General features: G+C 35.4%; 1 protein-coding gene across 5 annotated transcripts in view; it reads right to left on the minus strand.

The window, feature by feature from the left end:
- Positions 1–1,992: 1,992 nt before the first annotated feature.
- CEP128 (centrosomal protein 128) overlaps positions 1,993–19,521 on the minus strand; it is a 424,380-nt gene continuing 406,851 nt past the window's right edge. For all 5 annotated transcript variants that reach the window (XM_047795264.1, XM_047795267.1, XM_047795266.1 and 2 more), the window contains 3 exons: positions 9,926–10,034; positions 3,734–3,850; positions 1,993–3,106 (listed from right to left, as the gene is read on the minus strand). In XM_047795264.1, coding sequence (XP_047651220.1) covers positions 2,979–3,106; positions 3,734–3,850; positions 9,926–10,034 — 354 coding nt within the window. In that variant the 3' untranslated portion in view covers positions 1,993–2,978. The remainder of the gene's footprint in view (positions 3,107–3,733; positions 3,851–9,925; positions 10,035–19,521) is intronic.

The raw sequence follows: 19,521 nt of genomic DNA on the forward strand, positions 1-19,521 counted from the left end.
GAGATATTTGCCCATTCCTAAAAAGGGATTTGCAAAGTAAATACATTACCTAATTGTATTTAAGAATTTGGTCCTTCATAAAACATTATTTGTTAATTAACCATAAGATTCAATACAGATTTGAGAAAATATAACAATTACTGTGATTCTAAATACACTTTACATACCACTGACTCAAGCCTCATGCATTAACCACAGATGAAAGAAGGAAAATGAAGAAAAATAGGCTAAATTGTTTTCTTAACTAAGTACACACTTTTTATACACATAGCCTTTAAATCCAAATGCCTTATGTGCACTATTTTGTTAAGCTACAGATTTTATCTCTTTATTACTGAAAATATGTAAACTATAACAAAAAGGAAAATTGGTGATTCTCAGAAACTGGGTGCATACAACGTTATATAACCAACCAGTTTCCAACCTTCAAATCAGAAGTTAGTCAAGGAAATAATAATGACCTTAGCCAATGGGAAAAACATTAACCCAGATTTCTCCCAAGTGTGTTTCTCCCCTTTGTGGCCTTCAGTAACTTCAATGGAAGTTTAGTGTGTTTAGGGAAAAAGATGGTCAGAAGAATCAAAACTATTCAACCAAAAAGGTCAACCTTCCAATTAAGTCTTGGGCCTGGATCATTTCAAGAATAGGGTTTATCCCTTCCAATGTTTTAGTGCTACAAGCAACATGGCTGACCAGCCCCAACTCAAGTGGGGCTGGTATCACCCGTAATCCTGCCAAAGGGGTGAGTAAAGGGGAAAGAAAAAGAGTTGCTGGCTTTGAAATGTACAAATCAAGCTATTAGTATTTCCTTAGGATTCCTTTTGATTTCCAACTCAAGCTTATGCTGACTGCAAGAGATAGGAAAAATCCTCAGAGAAGCGGAGTCTTTGATTTTATTTCATATAAGCATAGGGACAAGGAATTTTGACTTAATTGTTGCTCACAAAAAGTTGACTTTGCTTTTGAAGTTCTTGTGTGTTCCCTATTTAAAGTGAGACACTTTCATCAATCCAACAGTAGCGCTGGGCCTTCAATAATATGATATAATGGCTTTTTCTTTCAGATTAAAAAAGGTCTTTCATAAATCCCTCTCCATTCTGTTATAAAATAATCAGCCTACATGTTTTCAAGGATTTTCCAAGTATATAATCTGAGTTACCTTCAACTTTTAGGCCTAACTGGCCTGAGGTCATTTTTTTTTTTTTCTAATGACTGCAGACATATGCTTTAGATCAGTTCCTATTAAACAGAATGGGCTGTGTGAAGTTCCTATCAACATGTTAAAGGAAAACGTATCTAACCTTTAGCCATAAGATTTAAATAAAGTCTGTTAATCTTTCTCTTATTTTCTTCCTAGTTAAGTCATTTAGGTCCAAGGAAATAAAATATTATGGTAATGGTCAAAGCATCCATGAAAATGCCGACATAAGTTCTTGATACCCCAGATATTACTAAAGAGTGATATAGTAGGGCTATATGCTGCTCCTTCAAAAAGGCCAACTCCCACTAAAACCTCTAGTGCTCATTCCAGTACTGGAAGTCCTGAGGTCAGACAAGAAATGGCTTAATGCTGTCTCTTCCAGAATTTCTCCAGCTAGGCTGAACACATCATTCGTTTTTCCTGTAATTCCTAATGCCAAACAAACTTTGAGATATGCACACCTGTTGATAGGTCTCTTTTTGTCTTCTTAATACAATGACTGGCCTATAGTAGAAACCCAATAAAAGGTTTTTGGAATGAATATATGATAACATATGGCTGTACTATCAGAGGTTATACAGATCATATTTCGTAAATATTTCAAATAAAACACCTTTATCTTCTGTAGTAGCTGTTGCATTCAAGTTCATGAAAAATGCTATTTCTTCTGAAAATTCACATATGGTAAGTTAGGAAAACATACCTTGAGTAGAAATAGAAGCACCTTTATGAAATATGAGAAATCTAAAAAGCAAGTAGATTTTAACAAACACAAAATGTAACACACATTATAAAGGTATTACTTTATTGTCCTTGTCTCTGTTCAAAATGTTTTCATCATTTTCCAGCAGGATTTAGTTCCTGGATGTTTAATAATATTTAGCATTGAACAGAAATCTTTCTCCACTGATAGATCAGAAAGTAAAGGGAAGAAATTCTTAAAAAAACCTTTCATGTTGAGAAAGCTGAGATGCTAAAAGTAGGTAGATGGTACTGAATTATACCAGAACTCTTGGCAAATAAATCTCATGGACAGAGGATTTGGTGCTGTGATTTTTGTCCGAGTAAACCGAGGATGGTCCAGGATATGACCGGTGTGGTCACAGTGGGATATTTGGCCACAAAAAGACAAAGAAATAAATTGTGCTATGAATTCTTTAGAGCTCTACAATGCAGATGACATTTGTAAATTCTTTATGGCTATAAAAAATGGATGATTGGAAACAATGTTAAGATATTGAATGTAGTAATAGTTTGCTGAGATGATGGATGTAACAATCCTGAGCATTTATAAAGTGGACTGTCTAATATTATATATGCATATCTCCATGACATGTTATAACACATGATAATTTATGAGGGAGAAAGCATAGGAAAAAAAAATCAATTGTACATAAATGCTCCCTGAATTTAAAGTGCTGCCTCAAGGAGAACTCATTTTCCTCCTTTTAAGCCAGTCATTTTTGAAAAACCTCAATTATAAATCCAAATTTTGGTCAGAAAAATGTGATCGACCACACTTGAAAAAGTAAAATGCAAAGTGAAAAATATCATTCTTTCTCTTCGGGTTTAAGTTGCCAATAGGTTAGCTGCATGTCATTCACGAGCTGACATTATTTGGATTGGTTGAACTTTTATCATCCACAAAGACCAACTGCACTGTTAACTTTAGTCAGCGTCTGACAATGCCAAAGAACAGAAGCTGCAGAACGTCCGCTAGATGATCTGGGCCAAACTATGGCAGGGATACATATACTGTTATTTGCAAAGCAACTAATTACATTTTGCTCTTTTTGCTTTCGGATTCCTCCTTTTTGGATTGTGGACTTGTCCCATCCATCAATAAATCTGTGGCATCTTCCATGATTAATGGTGAATCTGGAGCAACTGTTCTTTGGGTAAATGCTGGCAAGGTAGGAGAAAAGAGAAAAAAATAAACCTAGATGAATATAAGTCCTGGGCTGACAAAACTGTTCAGTCATCACTTTATCTAGTTCTCTGTAAACTTCACATGGACTAACAGACCTTTAATGTAGGAATAAAGTAATTAGTTTACTATCTTTTTTAAAAAGCACATATATGTGATTTAATCTTGTTTGCTTTGCATTTGAAGAGTGAGGGTGAAAGAAGTGTATTTGGTCAGTATATAATGATATTGTGACACAGAATTTTAGAGGTAGCAATCTTAAGAGTCTCCTTTTTATAGAATCTTCTTTTATACGCAATGGGAAACTGAGACTAAATCTACTTGTTTTTCTGCTACTGCTCACCTCTTTTCTGAGCTCCAGATACCTAAATCCAACTATCTATATGAAATCCTCCCACCTGGATTTCTAATCTCTGATACCAGCTTATCTCTTAATCTTCTTCACCTTAGAAAATGATACTCATCCACCCCATTTCTCAAACTTGGGTTCCTTCCTTCCTTTGGCCTGCCTGTTCCACCCATCTGATTGATTCATCAATTGATTGAGTGATTGATTTTTTCTTTGCCATCTGATTTAAGAGTAGTTAAAATCTGAGGATTTTTACCTCCCAATTCGCTGCAGTCCTTCTGCTTCACACCGTCTGCATTACCATCATCCCAGTCCAAGCCATTTTCTCTCTTCCTGTTTTCTTCTTGCCCCTTTCTCCACACACCAGAATTATCTAAAAAGTAAATCAGATTATGTCATTGTCCTGCACTAACCCCCCCTACCCCTACCCGACCAGTGGCCTCCCAGCGAACCGAGAATAAAATCCAAAATCTGATGGCAGCTGAAGAGGCTCCCCAGGGACCTCGTCTTCTACCACTCTCTCTCAGTCACGCCCTCCCGCCCTCCCTCTCTCTCTCTTCCAACACTCCCTTTTTTCTCCCTGGTCAGTGTTCCTTCCACCCACTTCTTCTCGGGAAGCTTTGCACGTACTGCTCCCTCTATTAGGGAAACTCTTCCCACCCAATTTTAACTCAGCTGGTTCTTCTTACCATTCAGGTTTCAGCTCAGTTATAACCTCCTGATCACTAATATAAAGTCCTGGTCCATGTACCTTCTATTATTTCACCTTTATAGAAAACCCGTCACCACTTTGTTTATTGCCTTCTAACCCGTTTCTTTCATAAGATGAGCTGACCTTTCCTTCTTGGTCACTACTCTATCCCCACCCCACCCCCAGAGCCAAACAGAGAGCCTTGTGCATAGCCTCTTAAACCTTGCTGGAACAAGTAAATATACTTAAGGGATTGAAAAAAGATATTCACTTGGGGATTTTCTAGCTACTTTCTAGAAGGCACTTAGAGAGTATATACCTTGTCAAATTGTAATAATCAGAACTCAATTATTAATATCTGACACCTAACTGTCAGTGAAAAAAACACTATCGCATAAAGCGAACCTATAAAATGGAGAGACAAAAAGGTTGCGCTTTCATGAAAGAAATCCTATAAAGGATAAGAAATGATTTTACCTTATTAGTACCCCAACATTTTAATTGCTATAAACCTCTTTCACTTGATTCTACAGGTTTGAGGATGGACCACATATGAAGCATCTATTCAGTTAGCCAGGGAGGATCCTGAGGTACAGCACAGAAGTGAAAAGTGTGTGTTCTCGCTGTGGATAATTTTTTTTTTTAATCTAAGGGACTTAAATTCCCACTAAAGAAACCTCAAAGCACAAATTAAGAATACTAACTTTTCTTTTCATAGCAATGTAATCTGAGATACGGATGTGAAAAAAGTTCTTTTTAGTAACTTTTATTGTTTGCTTTTCCACAAATACTAAGTTAAATTAATATGTAGGATTCGCTTGCAATTCCTATAGTAATCCGCAGATAACATTTTCCCCCATGAAAAATCACAGTCCATTTTGGGGGGGATTATTTATTTATTTATTTAAACTTTACTTACAACATTGTTAGAGTTACAGAAAAATTGCAATGTGTGTTTATTTTTAAAACTGAGTTTATGTAGATACCAACTCCACAAACATTTAGCATTTGAATCTCAAAGAACTCGATCAAGATTTCGAAAAGTCATCGGTTTACTCCAGACCGCATTCAAATCCAGTCTGATCTCGGCCCCAGGAGTGAAGGCCCTGTCCTGAAGTTGTGTTCCTTTAGCCTAAAAGGAGCTATACATGGAGACCAGTGGTCAGTCACTACTTAGAAAAAGTAAAAATGACAGTTTCAAAAGCTAGCATTATGAGTCTCTCTTACTAAGCCCCCACTGTCTACGGGCTGCAGGTAATGGAATCCAAGCCCTCTAAAAGAGTGTCCTGAATCACAGCCATAGCATCCAGCCAGCCAGGATAAATTGGGTAGTAATCATGGCTCTAAATAATGGATTTCTCTGTTCCCATTTCCAATGGTAATATAAACTTACAATTTATACATTTCTTCCCTTCTTCCTGGCAGAAGGAATCTACCTTTTCTTGAATTGACCTGAACTACACAAAGCTGACATAAATTACTACTTAAAACAAACTTTCATTAATGCTGGATCACTTCAGAGACCACAAATTATGCAGTATTTCCCAATTTCCTTTGTTTTTTCCACGGTCAGTGATTCTACGCTTTGGTTTGGTCACAGTTTTGACAGGGCCCCTAAGTCAGCAGAATGAATGTCTTTGCAGCAACAGCACAGACAAAAGGGCCTCATCCAGCACCAATCCCAACTTGAGGAAGAAGGAGCCCTTTCTGTGGGCTCATAAAACTCGGGTCTGCCTCAGCATCTCAGTTACACCCCAGGTCTCCATACAGGTCTCCACTGCTCTAAACTCCAACCCCCAGCTTTCATGCTTCATTCAGAAGTTAACAAGAAAATCCAGCACTTGCTAGTTAGACATAAAAGCTGGCGTTTTCTTAGTAGCATTTTATTTTTATAAGATCCTTTTTAGCCAAAGCATATACACATACACATATCAGGTGGCACCAAAGGGCTACACAGAAAGACTGCAGTCTCTTGCCCCACCCATCCCAATCCCACACTCCTGCTCCCCTGGAGTCAACCACAATCAACTCTTTTAGCTTTATTTCCTGTATTTATTTCAATTTTTGTAAGAAAAAGAAGCTTATATTGCTATTTTCTGATTTATCATTTTTAGATTTATCCACACCCATTTACTTCCCCTCGACCCCATCCTCTTAATATAGTTACAACTGGACTTCTAGTTATGTCATTAGTGAATATATTATTATGGACTATGTAAATATGGCTCACACAAACCTAATAGGTCTACTAGGATAATTTTTTTTTTGGTGCTCATTTTTCCCCTGGCGTTATTCATTGACCCATGTTTTTGTTTTTGTTTTTTATTTACTCTTTCTCTATGATCATTCTCAATTGTTTCTAATAGCTCAATTAGACCTGTCACATGTCTATTAGTAGTTTTTCTAAGTGTTCAAAGGAATCAAATAATCAGTAATTTATTTCCTAAAGGTTTTCCTGATGGAATGTTTTCTTTCTTCCTTCACCATGAGAGAACTGAAGAACACAAGTATCCAGATTAAAAGCCTCCTCCACCTCCAAGCAAATAGTTAGAAAAGTGAATGAAACAAGACCTGCAGGTAGGGGGTCACAAAACTCACTGGGGTTAAAGGGACAATTCTGAAAGTTGCTGGGGGGTCGGGGGGGGGGGAGGGAGGGGCTAGTGGTGGTAAAAAGGATCAGTTCAAAGGAATGGGAGTCTAAACAAAAAGACACAAGGTTTTTCAATAGCAATACTGAATTTTGGAAGAAAATTGTGCAATGACTTCAGAAGGAAAGTCCTTTTTAACCTAGAATTTTATAGCCAGCCAAAGTCTCAGTCAGATGGGAATGGAAGTAAAACAAAAACTGAAAACATTTGCCTCCCATTCTTGGATGTATTCCCACAAAAGAAAGAATTGAAACCAACAGAAGAAGGCCTGGAATCCAAGAACAATCAGCATCTATCCCACAAGAAGAGGGGGAAGAAAAATCTCAGGACGACCGACTGCTAGACCACAGCTACTTGTTGGGTGGCCAGTCATCTGCCTGTTTCTGGTCTTTGTTCTGTTTTCTTTGTTCTCTCATTCCAGGACTCCCACTAATTGGGTACTGTCATTCTGGATTATTTGAATATCTTATAATCTCTTATCTCCTATTGTCTCATTCTTTCTTTTATCTTCTTTCTTTGTAATTTTCTCATCTTTGTTTTCTACCTTTCCAGTTCATCACATTTTAAATTTCTGAGACCTCTTATCCTATGTTCCTTTTTCATAGCATCTTGCTCTTACTTTTACTACATCCACTATTTTCTCATGTCTCTGAGAGAATGAATGATATTTTTAAAACATCATCTATTCCCTGTATTATCAATTTACTCTAGACTCCATTTTTTCTCTGTTGATCTTGACAAATCTCCTTTTTAATTTTGGAGGTTCAAAAAAAATTACAGACAATTTCTCTAAATAAGCTGAAACTGTGCTACAAAAATGGAGAAATATTCAGGGTGATCCAAATTATTTCCAAAATACTGCATCATGAAAAACATAGAAAATTCAATGTTCATCAGAAAAGCAAATAAATATTATTTCTAGAAATAGGTTTATTAAATCATATAAAATGATTAACAGGTACATGTGATTAAACTTTTTAAGGTATCCTTGAAAATGTGGAGGTAGGTAGTATGGGAGGAAAAATAATAAAACTTGTCAAAATGGAGAAGAGTGGAGTTCCCGTCGTGGTGCAGTAGTTAACGAATCCGACTAGGAACCAAGGGTTCGGTCCCTGCCCTTGCTCAGTGGGTCAAGGTTTCGGCGTTGCCGTGAGCTGTGGTGTAGGTTGCAGACGTGGCTCGGATCCCGCGTTGCTGTGGCTCTGACTGTAGGCTGGCGATTGGACCCCTAGCCTGGGAACCTCCATATGCCGTGGAAGCGGCCCAAGAAATGGCAAAAAAGACCAAAAAAAAGACTATAATAAGTATTTTCTTATTCAAATTATGTTCTCAATGATATGTTTTCCTACACTTATTTAAATTTCTTTTTGAGCCAGTGTGTTTATACAGAAACCTATAATAGCCTGTGAGTACTATAACTTAGAGAAATGATCATAGCTAGTTACGAAACGCCACTGAGTGAAAAGTGAATACAGTTTCTTTTATTGCCTGTCATAATATTAAATAAAATTCTAAAAATTTTGATGTTTTCCCCTTAAAGTCTTCTAACCATTTTCTTCTGGGTACCTTTCTAGAGAGCCTTATGAAAGTCATAATGGCAAAATTAAGTGCTAGCAGCACAATGACCTCTGTGCTCATATCATGGTGCTGTGTTTTTTTCCAGGCTCTTAAAAGTCTTAGTGAATGGGATACCATGATGTTTGATTAGGCTCTATGTTAACCCTCTTCTTCCATGTTCACATACATCAAACAGAACTGAGGAAATTTTTTCATTGCTTAATATAAAAAATAAAAAATTTATCTATGTGTATACCAAATTCTGAGGTACCATAACCCATCTAAGATATGATCTATATTGAAGGGTGGTTGCCAGATTAGAATACCAGAGGGTTTATGAGGGTATATAAAAATCACTTGGTAGAATGTTTAGGATGGGAAAGGGAAATGCTTAGCTTTTGGAATAAAATAATCATGATATCATGGAAACCAAATCATTTATTGGGAACTGATAAATATTTATTCAATGAATCCATGAATATAAATCAGCAAAAGTGAAAGTTATCATTTTTGGATTTGACCTACTTCTTTGTGGCCAATTTTCATATTTTGTTTCATAGCAACCTATCTATTTTAAATGACAGTGTTGTCAAACTGAATGTACAAACTTTATGCCCACAGAAAAGTGAAGAGCTAAATGATTATCTAAATAAGATCTATTAACATTTGAGTCCCCAGTTGTTTGGATAAAAGTGGACTTAAAAATTAAAAACTCATACGCTCATTCATCTAACATTAACTGAGCATTTACTATATGCTAAGTTCTACCAGGATGCAGGAGAAACAGTGTTGCATAAAACAGACATAGCTCCTACCACCATGAAGTTCACTCTTCGATGAAGATAATCAGTAAAGAAAATGTCACTCAAATAACAAATAATTCCATAATTACTCTGAGAAAAGTTTTAAAGGAAAATTATAATGCATTATGGGCACTCATAACAGAAACCATACTTAAAACTGTGAGTTCTAAAGGCTCCTTTAAAGACATTACACCCAAGGTGAAATATAAAGGGTGGGAGATTAGGTATCCTGGGTGAGCTGACTCACACCTTGTTGATGTTGATGAAATTTTATCAACATTTAAAGTGTATTCACAGAATGGAATCAAGTGTGAATTGTATCCTTATCCTTTGCACAAAATTAGGTATTTTGAATAGTTCCATGCGAAGATTTTCTTTCTGATGGCTTGAATTTTATTACAATACCATCTAAATTCCTTACCTACTCATCCACATTACCAGCAATCTCTACATACAAAAAAATTTCTTAATTAAGATTATTACTTTGGAAAAAAAATTACTTTGGGTGATTCATTTTAAGTTTTTATGAGAAGTGTAAGGTCTAAAAAAGAAGGGATTTCATATATTTTTAGTAAATTGGGTAATACTATAAATGTACTTGGGCATATTTGTATGACTCATCATGAAAATATTTTCAAACTTACAACATGAATATTACTACCATGTACTGGCCTTTACACTTTAATCTTTCCATGAGTTGCATTTTCTTAAATCCAATTTAATAACAGGTACAGGACATCATTACTTACAGTTCAAGTGAGAAAATCGTGGACTAGACAGGAAGTGACTATGATCCTGCCAAGAGGATGACTGATCTAACCCATGAGCATGGGAACGTTCCACAAAGTCTCTGTCATCCTAAAAAAGAGAGCACAGCCTTTCAGTTCAAATGATTGCAAGATGAAAGTATCTGGATTCACTTAATGTACTGAAAATAAAGTCAAACCTCAAGACACAAACTGTGTTAGTTATACCACAACTTAATATAACTACAATCCTTGTGCAAAATAAAATCTATGGATGTTAAAGAAAATACGAAAAAAAGATGGAAATCACCCATATCCGTAACAGCATTATTTATTTCTTTCCAGTCTTTTTTCCAATGGATTGACCTTGTAAGCACTGCTATAAAACTTTGTGTTCTTCATTTATTTACATTTAATAATATAAACATTTTTAAGGTCATTTTATTAACCTTTAGCTTATATGTTACTCATATTCTGTCTAGTGAATATACAATGCTTTACTCAGCTATTACTTTTCTGGGCATTTAGGTGGTTTCCAATGTTTTATTCTTATAAATAACACTGTGAGGAATATCTTTAAATATATAACCTTTCCCATATTTAGGACTATTCCTTATGACAAATTCTTGGTTGGAAATACTCGGTTAATAAAAACAAGTTGATGTTTTTAAATACATTTACCTCGACTTCTTTCCATAATGATTATGAAAATACTCTTACTCATTCGACAAATATTTATACATAAAAATGAATACAGAAAAAGGTCCCTTTCCTCAAGGATTGTGTGGATGTGTCCTTTTTCCCAAATCTCAGCTGAAAAAGGGAATTAGGGAATTATGTCTTTGAATAATTTTACTAACTAAATCAGTTAAAAAACAGATGCTTTAATATACTTTTCCTTGCTAAATATTAAAAATTGAAGTTTTTTTCTCTTAAATGTTTTATATTTACTATATTACATTTTTTCTTTCTTGAACTCATTCATTCAGCAACCACTTATTTGGCAACTACTATGTCTCAGTCAAAGAGTGAATAAAACATTAGGGTATGTGATGACAAAATCTTCAGGACTGCAGGAGAGAAAGGCATTAAATAAATGATACAAAACACAGTATAGTTAAAAACATGACATGAGCTATAAGAAGAAGAATAGGAAATAATAGGAAGAACTACATTTAGCGAGGTCCAGAAAAGTCCCCTTTGGGAGGTGATATATAAGGCAACATTTGAATGCTAAATATTAATTAATGAATCAGCCCGGTGAAAACTCACAGCTGGTGGAAGGAAAAGTGGGAGGTAAGGAGGAGAAGGAGAGGGCAGAGGGGAGTGGGGTCGCAGACTTCTACTAAGGTGCTGAGGTGAGAAAGAGTTTGGTGTGTTTGATGAACTAAGGAAGGCCCTGCGGCTTAGGCACACTGAGCCTGGAGAAATGGTTACAGTGAGATTGAGAGATGGGAGGTGGATTGGCGATTTTTTAACTTGTACAATCAGAAGGCAATCAAGGGTTTTAAGGAGAATGATGTGTATGTTTTTTTATTGAAGCATAGTTGATTTACAATGTCGTGTTAATTTCTGCTGATTCAATTATATATGTGCGTGTGAGTACATATACATATACATATATATACACATTCTTTATTCTTTTCTACTATGTTTATCATAGGATACTGAGATATAGTTCTCTGTGCTATACAGTAGGATCTTGTTTTGTTTATCCCCTCCATGTACAATACCTTACATCTGCTAACTCCAACCTCCCACTCCATCCTCTCCCAACCCCTTTCCCTTTGGCAAACACATGTCAGTTCTCTATGTCTCTGAGTATGTTTTTGTTTTGCAGATAGGTGTCATATTTTAGATTCCACATAGAAGTGATATCATATGGTATTTGGCTTTCTCCTTCTGACTTAACTTCACTTAGTATGATAATCTCTAGTTGCATCTTTGTTGCTGCAAATGGCATTAATTCATTCTTTTTTATGGCTAAGTAGAATTCCACCACATGCATGTATCACATCTTAATCCATGCATCTGTCCATAGACATTTAGGTTGTTTCCATGTCCTAGCTATTGTGAATAGTGTTACTATGATGATAGGGGTGCACATATCTTTTTGAATTGTAGTTCTGTCAGGAGTAGGATTGCTGGATCATATGGTAACTCTAGCCTTACTTTTCTGAGGAACCTCCATACTGTTCTCCATAGTCATTATACCAATTTACATTGCCACCAATAATGTAGGAGGGTCCCTTTTCTTCATGTCCTCTCCAGCACTTGTTATTTGCAGACGTTTTAATGATGGTCATTCTGACTGGTATGAGCTGGTACCTCACTGTAGTTTTGAATTGCATTTCTCTAATAATTAACAATGCAAAAGGTTTTTTCCTTGTGCTTATTGGCTATTTGTATTTCTTTTTTGGAAAAATGAGGAAAGACATGCTTTGATTTGTATTTCTCAAAGATTACTCTGGCCTATTGTGGAAAACAGACTGGAGCAACACAAATGTTGAAGGGGGAATATCAATTAAAAGCCTGTAACTGTGGATTACTGTGGGGTCAGGGGAGAGAAAGGGATCAAGATCGGGGCCCAATTAAAAGCCTGTAACTGTGGATTACTGTGGGGTCAGGGGAGAGAAAGGGATCAAGATCGGGGCCCAAAATTCCATAAGAAACCACTGGTGGTTAGATGGCCCAAATAATTCCTCAAGAAAAGGCCCTATATATAGTTTTAATGTACCAAAAAGGAGTTTAGGTTCATTTAAGAAGAAAGGCCTGAGATTTGTTTTTATATTTCTTTTTAGGGCTACACCCATGGCATATGGAAGTTCCCAGGCTAAGGGTTGAATCAGCTAAGGGCTACACCACAGTCACAGCAACTCGGGATCTGAACTGCCTCTGCAACCTACACCACAGTTCACGTCAATGACAGATTCCTGACCCACTGAGAGAGGCCAGAGATCAAACCCACATCCTTATGGATTTGTTTCTGCTGTGGCACAATGGGAACTCTCAGACTGAGGTTTTTAACCAAGCAACTTATAGTTTTCTCTGATTATGACAATTTCATAATTAACTGGAAGTCATTCATTATAGGATTACTAGAAAGTAAAAGATATACAACTGACTCTTGAACAACATGGGGTAAAGGGCACCAACCCCCCATACAGTCAAAAATCTACGCATAACTTACAGTTGGCCTCTGTATCCATGGTTCTACACCCATAGATTCAACTAACTGTGGATTGTATAGTACTATACTATTTACTATTGAAAAAAAATTCTGTGTATAAGTAGACATATGTAGTTCAAACCCGTGTTGTTCAAGGGTCAGTTGTATTAAACTTCCTCATTTTCTAGATATAAAAAAAAGAAATGTGAGTAGTTAAGTCAACAACTTTAAGGAGAAGAGTAACACTCCTAAATTGCATGTAAATATTAAGAGTGTCAAAGTATATGAAGCAAAATGGATAGAATATAAAGAAAAAAATAGACAAATCCATAATTATAGTTGGAGATTTCAACATTCCTCTCTCAGTGATTGATAAAACAGTAGGCAGAAAATCAGTAAAGATATAGAAGATTTGAACAGCACTATCAACCAACTAGACCTAACTGACATTTACAGAATAATCTACCCCCAAACAGCTGGTTACAAGTATTTTTCAAGTGCACATCAAACATTCTCCAAAATAGACAACATTCTAGGTGGTAAAATAAATCTCAATAAATTTAAGATGTCTAAAAAGATACAATGAACTTCTTTGCAGAGCGGATACTGACTCACAGACTTTGAAAAAACTTATGGTTTCCAAAGGAGACAGTTTGGGAGGTGGGGGGATGCACTGGGGGTGTGGGATGGAAATCCTATAAAGTTGGATTGTGATGATCATTGTATAACTATAAATGTAGTAAATTCATTGAGTAATAAAAAAAGAAAATAGTATAAAAAATAAATTTAAGATGTCTGACCATGATGAAGTGAAAGCAGGAATCAACAACAGAAGGATAGCTGAAAAATTCCTAAATATTTAGAAATTAAACAACATACTTCTAAATGACCCAGGGGTAGGTCAAAGAAGATATCAAAATTAAAACAATATTTTAACTATATGAAAATAAAGGCATACTTTATCAGAATTTATAGGAATCAGCTAAAACAGTGTTTGGAGGGAAGTATATAACATTAAATGTGCTAAATTCCCACCTTTAAGAAACTAGAAAATGAAGAGCAAATTAACCTAAGTAAAAGGAAGGAAATAATAAAGATAAGAGCAAAGATCAATTAACTAAAAAGCAGAAAAATAGGGGAAAAAATGAAACCCACATTGGATTTTTCTTTTTTAAAGATCAGAATATTTAAAAACACCTACTCAGACTGATTATGAAAAAAAGAAGGAAGATATAAATTGACAATACTAAGACAGAAAGAGGACTATTACTGGAACATCTATAGACATTAAGAAGGTAATTAGGAAATATTATGAACCACTCTGCCAATAAATTTGACAACCTAGATAAAACAGATATAAATAAACAGCTTTACTATATGTTATTCAGTCATTCTAGGAGCCTACGCTAATAAATTAAAAATATGGACAAAGATTTTTATACTAACATATTCATTAGAAGATAATTTATTATAGAAAAAAACTGAAATCAACCTTAAATTTCCAGCAACAGATCAGGAAAATAAACTATGGCATAACTATAATGACGCAGATGAAAATAAATAAAATTCCCATATATATATATATGTTATATATATATAACATGAAAAAGGGAGGAAATAAAATTATCAACAAATGGTGACTGCAATATAAAAAGATGTTTATAAATAAGGGTATATAGGAAACACATACCTTTCAATTAGGTAAATAGATTTTATTAAATATTTGGGTTATTTTTTTAATTTCCTCTATATTTTCCAAGTTGTGCCATTTTTTTAAAATAATTTTTTTTTATTTTCCCACTGTACAGCAAGGGGGTCAGGTTATCCTTACATGTATACATTACAATTACATTTTCCCTCCATATTTTTAACAGTCATGTGCCAAGAATTCCTGTATAATTAAAAATGTAAGTTTTTTTGGGGTAACATGAAAGATATAGTCTTAGCTTTGATGCCAGTTGATTTGGTTTTAGAAATTTAAAACCGTACCTTTTGGGGAGAATAAATAGGGTTTGAATATCTTTGTGTTCTTCATCCTTCTTCTGGTAGGCACTTTCTAAAGCTGTCATTGCACCATCTGTTTTACTCAGTAAGGCACCCAGACCTACATTTCCACTCCTGTCCTTTCTCACTGTCTTTCTCAGTCTAGGTGTCAATGAACAAAAGTTGAGTGCGTTTATTTTCCCTTACTGGCTCATAAGCATCCAAACATCTTTCAGTGTGAAACCACTTATGCTTCTCTCTTTCACACTTCATATAGAAACTATGATTAAATGGAGATTTATAGCATTGATTGAGAGCATAACCTTCCTTTCTGTCTGTTCATCTTACAACTCCACCATGGCCCTTAGTGTTTCACATCTGAACTATAATAGCCAGATCCATGGCTCCACCTCTAGTTGTCCCATGTCAGCTCATTATACAGTAGCTGTTGGAATGAATACACTTGGGATTCAATGAATAGTTGACCTTTGAACAACACAGGTTTGAACTGCATGTGTCCACTTATTTTTTCAATAGTAAATACTATGGTACTACGTAATTTACTGTTGGTTGAATCCAAGGATGCAGAACCATGGATGTAGAGGTCTGACTAATAATTATACGTGAATTTTCAACTGCACAGAGGGTTGATGCCCCTAACTCCGGAATTATCCAAGGGTCAATTATCCAGGCTTCCAACAATTTATAAGTCTTCAAAAGATTGGCAGAATCTCCAAAGTTACCTTGAAATATAACTAATGAAATGAACCCTAAAAGAAGATCCTAAAAGAAAAATATTTCATTATCCCTTCGAACAATCAGCATATCAGAATATGAAAACAGTATCTTCATATTCTCCAATTACACACTGAAATTTAATTTGTGGAATTTCTATATAAGTAAATTTTATAGGGAGACTATAAGATAACTTTCTAATTCTTAACTGCTTTTCAATTAAATACTTAAATATTAAAAAGGAAATAATGGTTAAAAAATAAGATTCTTTGCAATTTTAGTAATCCTGGTGTTTGCTTTTTGCCAATTCTTATATCCTTAGCACAGGAACCTCTTTCTATTACTGTCTTAAGTCTCAACAAGCTATTTAGCCAGAATTCCCTGCAAAAATTCCACTGGGTGAAGGAACTTGCATTTTCTAATATTTTCCCTGGGTTTCTTCCACTGCTCTTTCATAACCTACATTGTAATTGGTTTCTTAAAAGTTGTTCCAACCCGAGTAAATCTTTTGGCTAAACTGATCTCCAATGATTAATATTTAATGATGCCCACCAAGCATTTTTCTCTCAGGAATATTATAAGTTCAAAGCTTAGAAGACAAATGATACATTTAATTTTTTTTTTAAATTTTAAGTTATCCAACTGTTCCCCCGGAGAAAAGGAAAAAACACTTATGTGTTTCTGAATCTGTGTCAGAAATGTTTTCCTGAATTTGTCGCTAGCTTAACAATGCACTGTTCCTGTATTTACTCCCCACTCTTAATTCCCAAGTGTCCATCAGTGCTAGAAAAAGCTTAACCTTTTTCTCAGTAAAATTTATTCCTACTTTAAAGTTCAATCTGGGCAGACAGTCTATTTAAAGTCAGCCCCCTATAACACAATCTGCATGGCTGTTATTATACAGCTTTCAACGGCCATGAGGGTGAGGCTTCGATCATCTCTATCTTTTTATCTACTCACCCCAATATTCCACAATTTAGCACAGTGCCATCTGCATTAAGGAACTCAATAATGGTCATATATAATTATTTCTTGACCATAGTACAGAAATTAAAGTTTCCTATGTGGAGTTGGGAAGTAGGACACTACTGCTCTCACTTTCTCAGTTTCTTCATGCAAGAAAATAAAGGCACTGGACCAAATCATCTCTAAGTCTTCTCAGTTCTAACATTTTGTAATTCTTATCTATCTGAGCATAACCATTGAAAAGCAGTACATCTAACTATGCAAACTACTTTTTCCAAATTTACACATTAATGCTATATATCTGATGCTATACTCACCACAGACTCATGAAAATACTGTGCTAAATTAGGCCATTTGATAAATTTACCTTTACCCAATTATTGGTTTATTGAATAAAATTTAATATTCCTAGTGACTCACTAATGAAAAAGATCATACTCAGGTTTTTTTGTTTGTTTTTCCCATTTAGGACTTGACTCTGCATGACTCTAATGCATTTTCAGAAACCAAACATATTCACAGTGGATAAAAATTTGCCTTAAATAAAGATACTCAAAAAGATGTGTCACTGAGAGTTCCCACTGTGCTTCAGAGGTAACGAACCTGAATAGTATGCATGAGGATGCAGGTTTGATCACTGGTCTCGCTTAGTGGGTTAACGATCTGGCCTTGCCATGAGCTGTGGTTTATTCGCAGACAGGGTTCAGAAACTGTGTTGCTATGGCTGCGGTGTAGGCCAGCAGCTGCAGCTCTGATTTGACCTCTAGCCTGGGAAACTCCATATGCCACAGGTGCAGCTCTAAAAAACAAAAAACAAAACAAAACAAAACAAAAAGGCTGTGCCACTGATTTCATAAACAAAGGCAGAAACAGAAACAAAGATGTTTTATAATGATAGTGCCTCAGTGGAATCAGTGCTTATTCTCTCAAAGTGACTATTTTAAAGAAAATAATGATTGTTTGGATGAATATGTTATGACATGTTTATTAAAAACTAGTAAGATATTTAATTGGTATTCCTTATGTATCTAGTATTTGGTATCAAGAATTTTGGATTTGAGATGATAAATAATGGTATCTTTATGATCAGATATAGGGTTATCTTCACAACCTTTTCTTATGCTCTTGAGTAAATTATTGGGAATGAGGAAGAAAGCATGGGGCTTGTTAAGAGAACTGGGTTTGGTAGAATTCAAAAAATTAATGTGCTCGTCTAAGTACCCAGGTTGATCGCTAAATAAGCACTTTTGATCCACTGCCATTTTCAGGTTTTAAAGAAAAATCCCAACTCATATGAAGACTTTCTGTTTAACTTTTAAAGAGCAAGATGAAATCAAGTAGTTAAATAGTATGGCTGGCAAGTTAGTCTTGATCATTTCAGAAGAATAAATATTGCTTCAGATTTCAGATAATTTGATTGCCTACAAGGTTTCAGATGTGTCTTCTAAGCATTACTGGAAAAACGGCAATTAGATTTTTGTTAGAATTCCCTAAAAGGCTGAAGTTAAAAAAAAAATGTTTAATCACTAATTTAGCATGTATTGTGTACTCTGGAGCCAAAGATAAAGCAGACAGTGTCTGCTCTCGAAAGGCATATAATCCAGTAAAACAGCATTTACCAAATTTTAGTATTTAGCTACAATTACATTCACTCTTTCTTTTATGTTACCTTAAATATTAACCTTGCACCCTAAATCTCTATATAGGAGGGGCTTGAAGGGTAGCAAACTAGTTGGGTTGGGGGAAGCATGGAGCTGTATATAAGTAGAAGATTACACATGATTTCTTATCAAAGCATGGAGAGAGGTGGAATACCTGAATATCCAAGGACTGGTAATGAGTTTTCTTATTATGCCATTCTCTCTAGCTTTCACCACAGTGCCCTGTACACAGGGGAAACTCAATAAATGAGATAACTGGGGGTATTATGTGGTTAAATACCTATCCCTCAAATGATTGCCACCATTGCAAGGTAAAATTACTTTAGTAATACACTGGTGACATATTCTAACAGTCATAAAATAAAAATCACCTACAATCTTGAATTGCACATTATGTATTGCATGCTTCAGAAGCTACTATTGCAGAAGATTTAAGACATGTACAGAAGTAGCTGACCTAAAGTGCTAACAGCCATTAATTGCCCTGAGCAAAGTATAAACAAACCATGGAGAGATTCAAGGAGGGAGAAACAGCTTCCAGGCACAAAGCAGTAAGTTCTTATAGCACACACATGCTTATGCTGGACGAATATGACAGAGGGCTTTGGCAAACTTTGCCTTCATAAGCTGTGCTGAAAGCCATTATCAACTCTTCCTCACCTCCCTCATTTTATCCTGCAAAACATCTACTTGTTTAAAAAGAAGCTGTATACTGACTCTTCTCCTAGAAATCGAAAATCATGATTTTCTTTTCAGGAGGAAGAAGGATGGAAACAAAATATGCCCTCTGTGATTTTACTAAAAATCCACTACTAATTAAAACCATATATTTAGTATGGGTAGAGAGCAAGAAGGGAAGGTAGCAAATAGAGATATCTTGCACAAAACCATGCTCCTCCGTGAATTCAGATTAGCAATGCTGTGTTATCGGCTCACTTTTGAACATTCTGTTCTATTTGAAACAGCTGGGACAGCAAGGAAGCCTGTATGTCCTACAGAAACCCAGTTGAGCCTGATGAAAGAGAAGACATGAAATGCCTCTGCTGTCTACACAGAAAAAAAGAAAATGTGTCAGTTTCAGATTT

The sequence above is a fragment of the Phacochoerus africanus genome, chromosome 9, assembly GCF_016906955.1.
Source record: "Phacochoerus africanus isolate WHEZ1 chromosome 9, ROS_Pafr_v1, whole genome shotgun sequence".
Lineage (NCBI taxonomy): Eukaryota > Metazoa > Chordata > Mammalia > Artiodactyla > Suidae > Phacochoerus > Phacochoerus africanus.